The sequence below is a fragment of the Phalacrocorax aristotelis genome, chromosome 2, assembly GCF_949628215.1.
Source record: "Phalacrocorax aristotelis chromosome 2, bGulAri2.1, whole genome shotgun sequence".
Taxonomy (NCBI): domain Eukaryota; kingdom Metazoa; phylum Chordata; class Aves; order Suliformes; family Phalacrocoracidae; genus Phalacrocorax; species Phalacrocorax aristotelis.
In genome coordinates, this window is record NC_134277.1 from 124,482,969 (window position 1) to 124,497,913 (window position 14,945).

Here is a 14,945-nt window from a genome sequence, read left to right on the forward strand (position 1 = left end):
CAAAAGACACCATGCACATATCCTCCCATAACAGCTTCCCAACCCTCCAGCCCTACCTCACAGGGCTTTTTATTTCTCCAAATCCTAGGTACATAGAAGCCTGACAACCCTGGTCTAAATCACAACAACCTGAAGGTTTGACACAGGCCTCATCTACTGATGTGCAACTTTGTTCTGATACTATCGCAAAGACGCAGCACATAATAGACATTAAAAAAAAATCTAATAGAAGACACCATATAAAAGCCACAGATAAACTGGAAATAACTGCTCTTCTCTGACCTAGAAGAAGTGACCCAGAAGGAAAGACTGCAAGAACTGTATTTGTCAGTCTAGAGGAAAGATTAAGGGGAAGACCCTACCATGTTCACACAGGGAAGAGCTCATCATGGGGGCAGAAAAAGTTCCATTCTCAGCTCCCATTTTGGGCAGGAAAATAACCAAAGGATTTTAAACCATAGCAAAAAGTCAGGGTTTAAAGAATACATTGCTTGGAGCAAATTATCTGGGGAGGCTGTGGCTTTGCCCTCTCTGGATGTTTTTTGAAAGAATTTATGCAAATATTTGTGAAGATTGGTATAGAATAGGCTGATCTTGATGTTACCTGGCATACAGGCAAGTTTATTCCTTTGCACCTAATAAATATATCTATTAATCCAACGTCTTCCCTCCCTAGAAGGCAGGAGTCACAAAAGGATCCTCTCACTTAAATATTTTTGCACTTCTCCACATCCATACATTGCATTGGCAAGTCAGGCAGTCCCAAAGGTAGAAAATAAGTGTGTTTTCTTACTTCGGAAGCTGCACCCTAGCTCTGCTGCTGAGCTGTCTTCTGTACTGATTGACGGGGCACTCCTGCAAAGAGAAGTTATGTGGCTTTTTTCTCCCCACTTGAGATGACTGAAGTCCTTCAAGACTGACTCAGCTGATCAGTGAGAGGGATGTCTCTCACATAGGTTTGGCCCACAGGAGGAAGGACTGCATTCTAACATTCAGACATGGATTAACAGAAAGGAGAAAGTACAAGACTTGTAGGCTCATTATGAAGACATCTCAGTTCTTAGTGGCAATTTGTGAAGTCATTTATTCCTTTGTTACTCATCTAGGTCATCAGATAATTATACTGAAGATTAACAAAGAAGCAATCATGATTTACACTGCTCAAAGAAAAAGACATGGGACTTTTCTTAACTTGAACAGCATGAACTACTTAAAATATTCAGAAGAAAACACAGCCAGACATATTCTGTATGCACAGATAATGATTACATATTAGTGTCTTCTCAGGGCATGAGTATTAGCATACCAAATGACCAGCTGGTACAACTGTTTGTCAGCAAGCACAGCTCTACCAGCCATAGTGGGGTCATACCTCATCGACCAAGAGCTCAATTAGGCCTACAGGTTTTAACGGCTCCTTGAGGAGCTGCTGTGGTTGTTAGTCCAGACTTTCAAATCCGGAAAGTATCATCTTGTAGGGGTTATCAGGTTATTCCAAACACTTCTAATTTCTCTTTGCTTTCAGCTGAAAGGAATATGCTCTCTGCACCCGCTGAAACATTGAGATGCATGCTGTGACCTGGACATATCCACACAAGAACCAAAGTAGTGAATTTCTAGGGTTATAGCAGACAGCAATAAAGACTCAAATGTATCTATACTGAAATTAAAGTCTCTGCATTATTTTTCATCACATTCCTATCTCAGACTCACAAGAAACAGAAATGAAATCATCTGTATCACAATTATGAAAAGGAAAGAAACAATGCAGGCTCTTTTTTGTTTGGTTTTGAGTTTGGTTATCCCTTTTGGGGGAAAGTTGCAAGGACCCTGGCAAACATTGAAGTACTTCAAAATCCTATATTCCACATGTTATTCACTGTTCCAATAACTAGAGTGCTCTCCTGGGGCAAGTCACTGCATTTCTCTGGGCTCCCCCTCCCCACCCTTCATATCTTTGATTGCCTTTCTGGGGAACTGATGTTATAAAAGGGAAACAAAAATTACTTTGATGGCAGTCCACAAGACCTGATATCTTTTGATGCCTCCAAACACTACAGCAATAATAACAATGAACACCTGATAGTAGAGGTAAGTTGTTTATTGGTGTGCTGTATAGACAGCTACAATTCCCTAAGTAATGACAACAGCTCACATAAAAGCATCAGAGATTTATTAGGCTAAAAATGTATTTGTTCAACTGCCAGGAGGGAGGAAACAGGCAGATTCTTCCTGCTGGTCAGACTCCTATTATAATTGCATATTTGCCTCTGCACAGTTGAAAAACAAGACATTCACTCCACTGAATAAAGTTATTGCTAGAATTAGGAGATCTTTTTTGGGAGGAGGTTCAGCCAGGCAATGATACAGCTGAAAGCAAGGGGGTGGGTATAGAAACCACAGCACAAGCATTATGACAAAACTTTTGTGCACATTTAGGTGAGGCATCTAAGCTCCTCACCTCCAGCACTCACATGTAAACAAGGAGGTGCCTACAAGGCACCGTTGTGGAGAAATTCCCCAAGCCCTTCCTAGGAACTCAGCATGCTGGGGTGCCTCTCACATACTAATGCAGGCAGTACCGGGAATAACACATTGAATTAGAGAGGTGAGTGCAGACACAGGGCTACAGCCTTCTTGGGATCACAGAGACATGGTGGCATGGCACCCATGACTGGAGTGTTGCAATGGAGGGATACAGGTTCTTAAGGAAGGACAGGATGGGAAGACAAGGAGGGCGAGTTGCCCTTTATGTAAGAGAGCAGCTGAAGTACATGGAGCTTTAAAATAAATCACAACTGAAGACTACCATTTTTATTTCTCCATGGTGTAGTTTTGCAATGTATTAACCAAGGAATGAGCCACATTTTGTTTGTACATCACACTTTGAGAGCACAGGACTGCTTTATCCAGAAACACAGGTACCTGCTCTTTAAGCTTACCTTCAACAACACAGCAGAGCACAAAAGAAACAAATTAAGTGAACCGAACCAAGGGGTGTTTGCCACCTCAGAAACAAACTCAACAATCCTGGAAAAGAAAATTACCTTATAACATTGTGTTTACACAACATTGCCTTATCCATGAGCCACCTTAAGCAGGGGACCTAGCCTATCGAACCCGTGAGTCCCTGTTCTGACACTGCAACACGCTACTTTATTTTAAAATTGGAAATACAAATAAATTACCTAAAACAGATATCAAGACATTTACATTTCACTTTTATAGTTGCAAAAGGTAGTTCCCTTCTCGTCTGGTCCTGAGAGAACTGCATTAATCTGCTCTTTCTAAATCTTCACAATTAGCTCTCCAGTACTAACTGGTACAATTAGCCCCTGTTTCTCTAGCCTAATCACTAAGCCAGGAACAATCCAGCCAGCTTCCTAAAAACCAGAAAACATAAAATCATACAAAATCATCCAGAAAGAGCTTGGTCAGAAGAAGGTGATAGCCATAAAGCAGAAACAACAGGAAAGAAATTACAAAATGATCTTCCACTTTCACCTCTACTACATAGAAAATTCTTTTGCTGGTCAGTGGGCACCAAATCGTAGGGGACAATGAGAAAGGGGAAGAAAAAAAACCACACCCTGAAAAACAACTGATTGGACAGAAAAGTGAATGAAGTAGAAATATGAGTAAGTAGCTCACTAAGAGGTAGCAGACAACTCCCAGCTGCATCACACAACCCCTGAGAGCACCTCTCCTTGCCTTTGCAGCAGTCAAAAAAATCAGTCAACACATCTCCTCTCCTGTGGAATAATATAATAAAGCTCAGCGGGCATGAATTAACATTGGTTTGTATTTCTCCCCCACATCAGAGGTCTCCATGACCTCTGCTCTTGTCTCAAATCAGTCAACATTTTGAACACACATCCTGACAGAAGTAGCATGGCTATATTTACTGTGGTTATGAACAGAACCATGCTAAACCAGAATGAAAGTTCATTTGTGAATAGAATTCTTTTACTACAGAAACAAAGTTATATATTGTAATCCTGTAGACTGTTCAGTTTTAATGCATGATAAATTTACAGACTCCAATTATTCCACAAGGAACCATTTCTCTTTATATCATATTTCAACAACGTTATTTTTTCCTAACAAAAGACACATTGAAAGGTTTGTGTGGGACCAATGCATGAAGAGAGCAAGTTTTCACAGTTTCAGTTAATTTCAATGTGCAGCAAGCCTATATAATAAGGAGGTGACTAAATTCTTAGTATACCTAGCCATTTCTTGCAGAGTTATATTAATACAGCTTGCACACTGAAGATGAATTCCTGAAGTAAAGAGAGAAGGTGGTCCTGGTTTCTAATATGAACCCTGCTTTTCTGAGTTTCTGTGTCTCAATCACTGGTAACTCCCATATAATATACCATATAGAAGAGCATTCTTAATATATCTTAAATTAGTGCAGAGGTATGCTATCAATGTTTCTGCTACTGAAATCACAGAATCATAGAATCATAGAATGGTTTAGGTTGGAAGGGACCTTTAGAGATCATCTAAGTCCAACCCTCCACAGGCAGGGTCACCTTCCACTAAACCAGGTTGCTCAGAGCCCCGTCCAACCTCACCTTGAATGTGTCCAGGGATGGGGCATCTACCAACTCTCTGGGCAACCTGTGCCAGTGTTTCACCACCCTCATCATAAACAATTTCTTCCTTATATCTAGTCTGAATCTACCCTCTATTAGTTTGAAACCACCACCCTTTGCCCTATTGCAACAGGCCCTACTAAAAATTTTGTCCCCATCTTTCCTATAGTCCCTCCTTTAAGTACTGGAAGGCTGCAATAAGGTCTCCCTGGAGCCTTCTCTTCTCCAGGCTGAACAACCCCAACTCTCTCCGTCTGTCCTCACAGGAGAGGTGCTCCAGCCCTTGGATCACTTTTGTCGCCCTCTTCTGGACTCACTCCAACAGGTCCGTGTCTCTCATGTGCTGAGGGCTCCAGAGCTGGACGCAGCACTCCTGGTGGGGTCTCACCAGAGCAGAGTAGAGAGGCAGAATCACCTCCCTTGGCCTGCTGGCCATGCTGCTTTTGATCTCTGGCACCTGTTTTCTGATTCCTAAAACTCTTTCTTTCTGCAGAATGTAATATGCATCACTACGACAGTTTTAATGCTGGTTGGATTTGTTGAGGCTTTCTTTTTTTAATGCCATATAGTAAACTAAACATTTCCCATTTATTTAGAGTAACAACCAAAGAAGTGACAAGACCCAGCATACTGATAAAGTCTAAAATAATCCTATAGAGTTATATTCTTCGAGTTGTCAAAATATATAACAAGCATTGCTAGTAAATACAGAAATAATCTTGACTGCTTTTGGATATAGGATAGTAATGAATTTGAAATATATATTCTAGGAAATTAAATCTAATTTTTCATCCGTTGTTGTTTAGCCTCTGTGCTCCATTAGTCCAATTAAAGTCCAGGGATAAAATATGAATGTAAAAATGTAATTAATTAATAGGCTTCTCTTTAGCACTACATAAAACTTAAAAGGAATTCTTTTCTACTCACTCTTAAAGATTTCCTTCCTATATAATTAAACCTTGAAGCTATTTCCACAAAAAGTGACCAGTTACAAGAGAGGAAAATACTGAGAATAAGTAAATCATAAGGATTCTATCAGTCAGATCAGAAAACAACGGTATTTTAAGCATACCCGCATTCATAATGATCACATCATACATGTAATCTTGCTGTAAACATCACCTTTCAGCTCTGTTGAATGACTTGTCCAGCCATGAATTACTCACCAGATGTTCTGTGCTCTCTCAAAGGAAATTCCTTTTCTGCAGAGAGTTGTTAGCATCGATTCTGGTCAAGGTTTGATATTATGCGATTGCATAAAAAATGTGTAGTTTCCTCTAAAATCTTATTTTTTTAATCACTGTATAATTTGTTGGGATGGGTCTGATTTCAAAGGCTTAAAATAAGAATTGGATATGGTAACATCACAGAATCACAGACTAATTTAGGTCAGAGGGACTTCTGACGATGACCTAACCCAATTCCCTGCTCAGAGCAGTGCCAACTTCAAAATTATATCATGTTATTCAATACCATGTCCAGTCAAATTCTGAGCATCTCCAGGGATAGAAAAATGTTCAGAAGTTCAATCATTCTCACTGTAAATTATTTTGTTCCTTACATCTGCTCAGAATTTACCTTGCTGCAATATACAACTGTTGTCACTCTTCCAATTGTTTTGCAACTTTAAGAAGATTTTGACCCTGTCTTCTCCATAAGCCACATTTAGATGGCTGGAGACAGCAATTAGATTTCCCCAGCCCCAGCCCCCAGGTCTTCTCTTCTCTAGGCAGAACAAATCCAGTATCCCTCAACATCTCACCTGTAATGTGCTCCAGTATCCTAACCATCTCAATGTCCCTCCACTGCACTTAGCTGCAGTTTTTAAATGTCTTTCTTCTGTCAGAGAGCCCAAATTTTGTGGTATCACAACTGCCAAGTAAAGGAGAATAACTGCTTCCTTTGACCTGCAGACTGCACGCTTGCTGACACAGCACAGGGCATGATTTAGTCTTCATTGTTACAAGGGCTCTCTGCTCACTGACATTCATCTTGTTCTCTACTAGGTACTCTACATCCTTTTCTGCAAAACTGCTCCCTAGTGAGGCAGTGCCCAACCTCTGCTGTTGCGAGTGGTTTTTCCATCTCAGACACAGGAAATTTCTGCCTTTTAAAAGTTAACATGGTTTATGTCAGCCCATCTCTGAACAGCTGCCCTGCCTTCCAGTGTACTGATCACCCTCCCCAGTTTGGTAACGCCTGTGAACTTTTCTGGGGGTGTGCCCCATCCCATCATTCGGGTCCCCAAATAATGCCTTAAAAAGTATTAGCCCCAGTACTGACCCCTGAAAAAATGCTACTAATAACCAACCACCAATTAGATGTTCAGTTGCTGACTGCTACCCTTTGAGCCCACCTATTCAATGTAGCTGTGCTGAAGCCTTTGTTAAAAGTCCAGGTAAACAACATCCACCATTGTCTCCTCATCAGCTGAGTCAGTCAGCTCATCACAGAAGGCAACCAGGTTGGTCAGGCATGATTTGCCTTTGGAGAAACAACGCTGGTTACTCCAAAACACTTTCTTGTTCTTCATGATCCTGGAAATGGCTTCCAGGAGGATTTCCCCCACAGTCTTACCAGGGACTTGAAGTATGGCGGACCAGTCTGTAGCTCCTTGGACTGTCTTCCTTGCCATTTCTCAGGTGAGTATGACACGCCTTTTGCAGTCACCAGAGCCCTTCCCCAGTGACCATGAGTAGAGGGTCACAGATTTTATTTATTTAGATTATCTACTGTACTACTAGAAGAAGGACACACTATGGCTGAGATCCTCCAATAATATCTCTACATAAAAAATATTTTTGCCTGTTTAGGATAACAGAAAGTGAATCATGGTCGATTTTTTCCTGCATTGGTGCTGTTATGGTGCTGCTCTGTGTCTGTGTTCTCTTTTGTTTGAACTATGCCATGGCTGATCTTAAAACAAAGCTGAAATATTATGAAATGTTTCAGTTGACATCAGTAGAAATTCCTATTTCAGTAGGATTTTTGAGAGAACAAAAAAATTTCTAAAACAACAGAGGAAAGTCACAAAGCTTCTCCAGAGAAACATATCTGAAAACAATGAAAAATAGCTGAACTGTTTTTATCATGATTAAATTTTTATTTTCTAATTGGGATTACTTGGGTTGGTAAAATGGGGAAGAGGGGGCTCATGGTACTATCTGCACTAAATCACTGGAAATAAAAGACCAAATGAAAAGATGGTCACAAGGAGTTTTGATCACATACAAAATTAAAAATTTAATACTTAGAGAAAGTTTCCAAAGCTATATTCACTTTGGGGCAATGGTGCCTAAGTCTTTGGGTCAGAAAACCTGACTCAAATTGTAATAAACTTCACAGCAGAGGTGATATTTTCATTCCTTGGCCTGTGAAAGTACAAAGTACACAGAAGAGGCATCAAAACTCCATGATAAGCCTGCAGTAGAGGTTTTATATCATTCTCATGAGAGTACACAGGTGTGTAAACACCTTTTCTTCTCAAGTGTTTCCATAGAGGAAGTAGAGAACCACAGATCACACAACGTGCTCTGTATGGTGAAGTGTTATTTGCTATAACTTGTACCTGATAGTGTATAATAAATATAGTACAGTATATAATAAAATAAGGCAGAGCACTGGAAAGCATAATCACAATGAAGCTACTTTTCTTTGTGTGTACTTCTTTATTTTTATTTATTTATTTTCTATTATATCTATTTACTCATTAATTGATTTGCTTGGATAGTCATATCTGTGATATCCTGCTAATCTAGGTAATTACGCATCATGGTATGGGACAATCAGAGCCAAAGAACTGTGTTTATCTCTCACTCCATGGTGTTAGCTCAGACATATTAAACAGTTTTGCCAAACTATTTGTCAAAAGGATGCATGTACTACATTATTAGTATCTTAATGTACATGGTCAGTACTTCTGGTAACACCACAAAAGACATTTTCACTTCTAATTTAAGAGATGCAAAATTTTATCCAATGTACTATAGCTCATAGAATTCAATCTCTTTTAAGAAGCAAAACAAATGTAACTGAAGTGAGACAGATTTTACTCCATGTGCTTTTTGAAAAAACAGGATAATCAGGAACTCTGAATTATCCTCTGTAAAAGGTTGCCTCCCCGGGGTTATATTCAAGTCCATCATTATCACAGCATGAAGGAATGAAAGTGTCAGGCAGAGATATAGGAACTCCCATGCCTGTGTCCTGCTTCAGTTCAATACCCACACCCCATGAAAAATGCCTTTTTGTGGCAAGATGAACAGCATCACCTGACAGCCAGGCACTGCCTACGCCCTGCACTGCAGACAAAGCCCAGGACCAGGCAGGCGGTGGGTTCTGAGCTCTTGGACACACAGGCAGATGCCATTTAGAGCTGGGATTTCTCTCCCCTTTGCTGCAATGTGATACCCTGCTGTCATCAGGAGGAGATGTGACTTCAGGTAATTGCACAAATCTCTTTCCAGTGGTCCAGCTCCTGACTTTTAAAACATCCTCTCTGCAGTCCGTGTTACCTGTCTGTTGCTACCTAGATCCAGATGGGCATGCATTTAACTCTCAGGATCAAGCAAGGAAGCAGCACTAGCATCCCCCACCTGCACGGACCCAGGACCAACATCCCCTGTCCTGTTCCTGCACCCCTCCAGGAGCTCTACCACCGCAGCTGAGTTGGTGAAGGTCAGTGCATCCTTCCTCCCCCCTTCTAAAGCACTCATTCCCATCAGGAAGGGGGGGTATTTTACTTTTTGGGGAGCATCTCAAAGACACTAGCTCCCCCCAAGGGCAGGATTCCCGTGGTCTGACCCAGCCACTGAGTTGCCAGGGTTGCTCTCACCTTGGGGTCATCACCTTGGGGGAGTCTGAGGCTGGGTGCTGACCTCCACATGGCACCCATCAGTGCAGGGGGAGGGAATAGGCAGCTGATGGGGACCATCCCCACTTTGGGGGGGTGGTGGGACCCTCCACCACTAGCTGAGCCCTCTGTGATATCCTGTTGCTCTGAGCAGAGTGGCAGCAGGCAGCATACATAGGACCTCAGTGGATGGATGTGCTGAAGGAGACAGGGGCTTGAAAAGAGCAGGGGTCTTGCCTTTTTTTTCCCCACTTCCAAGTTGTCCCCATTACCAGTGGGCCTGGCCACTCTCTTCTATGGCCATGGAGAACTCCACCCTCACTGAGACCAATTCCTCACGTGTGGGTGGGCCCATGGACTATACCAGAAGAGGGGATGTGGGGCTGGATATGTACGCTCCCCCATGGAGCCCTAGCTTCTGCATCATGGTGCCTGTCATCTACTCAGTCATCTGCATTGTGGGGCTGACAGGCAACACTGCTGTCATCTACATAATCCTCAAAGTCCCAAAGATTAAAACAGTCGCTAACATCTTCATCCTCAACCTGGCCATTGCTGATGAGCTCTTTACTTTAGTGCTACCCATCAACATTGCTGACTATCTCCTCCTGCAGTAGCTCTTTGGAGATTTCATGTGCAAGCTTATCGTCTCCATAGACCAGTATAACACCTTCTCCAGCATTTACTTCCTTACCATCATGAGCATTGACTGCTATCTGGTTGTGGTGGCCACCACCAAGTCCAGGAAGATGTCCTACCACACCTACCAATCAGCCAAGACTGTGAGACTGTGTGTCTAGTCCTTTGTCACAGTCATCATCCTGCCCTTCACTGTCTTTTCTAAGCTACACAAGGAGCAGAGGTGCTCCCAATGCATCTTTGTGTTCCCCCACCCTGAGAGCGTGTGGTGGAAAGGCAGTCGGATCTATACCCTCATTTTAGGCTTTGCCATCCCAGTGTCCACCATCTGCATCCTCTACACCACCATGCTGTGCAGAATGAGATGTGTGCACCTCCATAGCAATTCAAAAGTTCTGGACAAAGCTAAAAAAATTGTTACGCTGATGGTTGTTCTCATCTTGGCTGTGTGCCGTGTTCTGCTGGATGCCCTGTCATCTTAGCACAGTGGTTGCCCTCACCACAGACATCCCACAAATGCCACTGATCATTGGGATTTCCTACTTCATCACTAGCTTGAGTTATGCCAACAGCTGCTTTAACCCTTTCCTGTATGCCTTTCTGGATGACAGTTACCAAAGGAGCTTTTGGAAACTGATAGATTGCAGAAACACCTCATAAAGCCAACCCTCTGTCCCCTCCTGTGTCCCTCTCACTGTCATCGGCTCTTCCTGGGTGACTCCAGCCTCCTCATGATGGCCCACAGGGCATCAGATTGTCTCACTACCCAAGACACAAACTGGGACAGGAAGAGCTTTCTCAGCTTTCCTCCATCCATCCCTTGCCCTGATTTTTTAACTTTTTTTTAAATCCTTTCTCCCTAATGTGCTTTGTGTCCTAGATTTGTAGCTCACAGAGCTGCAGAATGTCCCTTTTCCCTTTTTAAGGGTATTGCTTTGTGAACTCAAGCCACATGACTGTCTCTGTTACTGGTGATTCATAAAGCCCAATAAAGGTGTGTTATTGGATGTATTACTTCATGATCCCTCAGCCTCTTTCATATCCACAGGGCCTGCTTACCCAAAGTCTTACAACTTAGCAATATTGAAAAAGGCACAGCTCCAAAGTATAAGGAATAAACTGAAGCACTGAGCTCATTTAATTTCACTGGGGACAGAGACAAGGTAGTCAAAATCTGTGCTAACAGGTGAGAGAGACCTCAGTCTTGTTTTAAGAAAGAAAGAGCAAGCGCTCACTACTACACAGATGTGGGTTTGGAGCCACTTGCTATGGAAAATAGCTTAACAGTGTACTTGGTAGTTGTAGTTTGTAAAATTTGCAGCTTTTGTTTGCATCAGAAGTGGTGTTTACTTTTTTACTCATCATATGTTTATGGGCAATCTTCTTGCACATATACAGGTATTTTAGATTTTTTTGACCTTAGAAAACAGAACCAGAAGCTATTTTCAGAACAATTTTGCCTTTAAGAGTTTGAAAAGAACTTGCTGAAACATGGGGAATATTCTGACTTCTTCCCTACCAATCATAGATAACATATGCAGTGGTTAGGTTACTTTAACACACTCTCACATACTTGCGCTTTGCTTGCTGGTGAGATTTATTAATATTTCTCTTAAGGATGACAAAGGAAGTTTAAAACAAAACAACAACAACAACAACAAAAAAACCCAGAAGATTAGCTTAAGTTTATCTGGAGGAAGGGGGAGAGGGTCAATGAAAGTTTCACTAGAATTCACATGTCCAAACATTGCACGAGGAGTTTTTTCCTCTTCTCTCCTCTTTTAACCCTCTAAGGAAAACTGAAAAAATATGGATGACTGGGAAAACACTTGTAGTCATTTAACATTTCTCTTCTTAGGGTTCTTCCCTGCAAGCTGAATCAGTATAACACAAATTTTGTTACATATTTCCCCCTCCATTGAATACAGAAAGATAGGGAAATGTGGCTGAGGAGTTGAATTTCCACCTACACAGGAAAGGATGATGAGTTTCAGGAAGTGCATGAGAATTCATGTGGCACATGCTGAGGTATGCAGGTGCCTCCAGAGAGCCCTTGCACCAGGTCCCTTCCCACTGCTGCAGTCTAAAGTTCTGCCTTAACCATGTGGAAAGTTTCTTTTGCTAAATCCTTCCAAAGAGACTCCAAATAAAAATTTTATTTGCAGATTTTAGCAATTATACAAACTCTGGTTCATTATAGTGCCATATTATTGGCTGGATGGTTAAATAATTTCTCCTTACAAACTGTTAATATTCTCTGAGACAGTCAGTGCTAATTTCAACATCCAGTCCAGCTGTCATGAAAACGGAAGGATTCCTTTGGGATTCCATTGGAGCACGTATGATTGACTCACATCAGACACAGAAGCTGGTCTTTGAAAGAGTAAGCCCAAAAGGTGTTGAGTATTCATTTCCACACCACATACAAAAGCATGCTGCAAGAACTTGTGTCCCTTGCTTCATCCTTCTTCTTGAAAGAAAAGGTAATTAACTTTGCCCACCAGCTGCCTGTTGTTGCATCTGGGCTTGTAAATTGTGATGATGCTTCTCTGTGGTCAGTCCCTTGCCATAAATAAATATCTGTGTGTCTCAGCACATTCTTGTCAGATGCGCTTTCTGGCATGTTACTTTGTATGGGCCAGGCAGCAAAGCCTGTCTTCATTTAGGCTGCTAATCTGTATACACACCCCACCTCTCTTGTATCCTTAAGCCATCACACCCACAGCAACATTATTTCCATAAAGACTGCATAAAATTTTGAAAGTAAATAACATCATTCTCAGAAAAGACATTGCTGTGCTCTCATTTGTTGCTGATCCTTCCCTGAAGAAAGCCAGTGAAATATGGTTCTCTGTCAAACGGTCACCTTAGAGAGCAATTTGAGCATTGCTTCTGATAGTGACCGTCTGAACATTTTGATAAAGCGGCTATGCAGTCACATTGATCTCCTTGCCTGTCAGGCCTCTATTTACCCCAGAAATGTTACTGGCACTTAAGTAGTTTTATTGTGCTTCTGCAAAACCTGCTCTGTGCCTATACATCAAATGCATCTCTGAGATGCCCAGTTGATATTGAATAGGTTATAAGAACACTCTGATTTACATTTCATTGCTACCTAATCTTGAATACCAAAATTTTAACTGTTCCTGAAGAGTATAATCTGGTTCAAGATTTTAAAAAAGCCCAACAAACAGATCAACAACTTTCTAATCTAGATCAATGTCAAGAGATTTCTTAAAAATCTTCCTATTTCTTAAGAAACAGGAAAGCATTTTAAAGTATGCCTTTCCTCATACTCAGTATCTCATCCCTTTGTCTTCCCCGTTCTCAATTCCTGTTTTCCATAGGGGAAAATATGGGAAATGCTATCCATTAACAAATTTCATTTCAAAGTATCTTATGCTGCTTGTCTTTTTTGTATTAGAAACATAAAAATGCAAACAGAACATCACATGTAATAAACACAATCCTAAATTCCTTCCCATTCTGAAGCCACATCTTACCTGTTCTTCATTGCATCAAGGTGAATATCTGAGAAGGAATCAATGTTTCCCAAAATGCCTGGAGTTTTCCCATGGTTGCTAATCACAAAATAGGCTGAGACTTGAGCAACAGCCCAGCTCTGACTCAGGTGCTCATCGTAAATTCATGCACTGGGCAGGACTCCCCTTCATGGCTGTGCTATCTTCAATGTCCGTGACATGTCTGGGAGGTGGGACTGGAGCCTGTCCCGCTACATGCATTGCAGATGGGCATCTACCTGGAAGAAGTTGAGCCCGGGGAGGACGTTGAATGGTAAGTACGGCCCCCTCTGATCTTGCAGAGCTTCAGCATTAAAACAGACAGTACCTATTTATTTAATTCCATTGTTCACCCTTTTTTTGGGGGGAAACAGAACATTCTGGGAAGCCCAAATGTGGCTAAAACCAGCCCTCAGCAGGAGAGGGAGAGGTTGGGTCTTCAATACTACCCATCCGCAAGGACAGCCTGGTGTTCTATAGAAGCTAAACTTTGGCTCCCAGAGGATAATATCTCAACAAATTTGCTCCCCTTAAACATTTCTACTTCTATTCTAGAGGAGGAATTTATGCTCCTGTTCATCCCATGCTTAACCAGCTACAACAAAATTTAACAGTATCACATCCTGAGACAGTATAGTTGCTCCAAGGAAGTATTTTAAATGTTTGAGTAAAATGAAAATAAATCCATTTTCCCTACAGCACAACTGTAATCTGCATCTTATATTTCAAATGTTAAATATAGACTTCCATGAGGAAAGCAAAGGAAATAGAAAAAATATTTTATATAATTAAATACAACAGAATTAATGGACTAGAAAAAGTGGACTTTTTTCATGGTATTGAAGTGGGAGTGAGAGAAGTGGTCATCAGGCCATGGCAATCCTGCCTAATGGAAATTGCTTTGGAAGCACAGTTAATCCTTTTCGTAAGCAAAAGCAAGGTAACCAATCCCATTTGGTTAGTAACTTTTGATCCCAGGTGTACCTGCATTTCCAGATGGAATTAAATCCAGGATGACCTGCAGATCTAGCCAAGTAGTGGGATCCACAGCGTGGATATGAGTTTCCCGAGAAGAAAGTATAGCTTGTACTTCTGCAAAGAAAACTATGCAGCAAGTAACAAGGCAGACAACACCAGCCCTGCTACAGTCTACTACTTTACCTAACAGCAGCTACTTTATAGGGTCCCTGGTGGGCCAGGCAGGCCAGGAACGAAAGACTAAACCTTCTCCAGATTGAGACATCCTGACTGCAACCAGCCCCAGTGCTGAGGCTCCCAGCCATGCACACAGCTGCTCAAGCCATTTTCCGCACTGCTGTGTGTACAAGCAAG

The 14,945-nt window shown here is 41.7% G+C and overlaps 1 protein-coding gene across 1 annotated transcript; it reads left to right on the top strand.

Moving 5' to 3' along the window:
* Positions 1 to 9,755: 9,755 nt before the first annotated feature.
* On the top strand, positions 9,756 to 10,752 carry NPBWR1 (neuropeptides B and W receptor 1). Its single transcript, XM_075086169.1, is given in 2 exon segments — positions 9,756 to 10,544; positions 10,546 to 10,752. Coding segments are annotated over 2 exon segments (996 nt in total).
* The last annotated feature ends 4,193 nt before the right edge of the window (positions 10,753 to 14,945 follow it).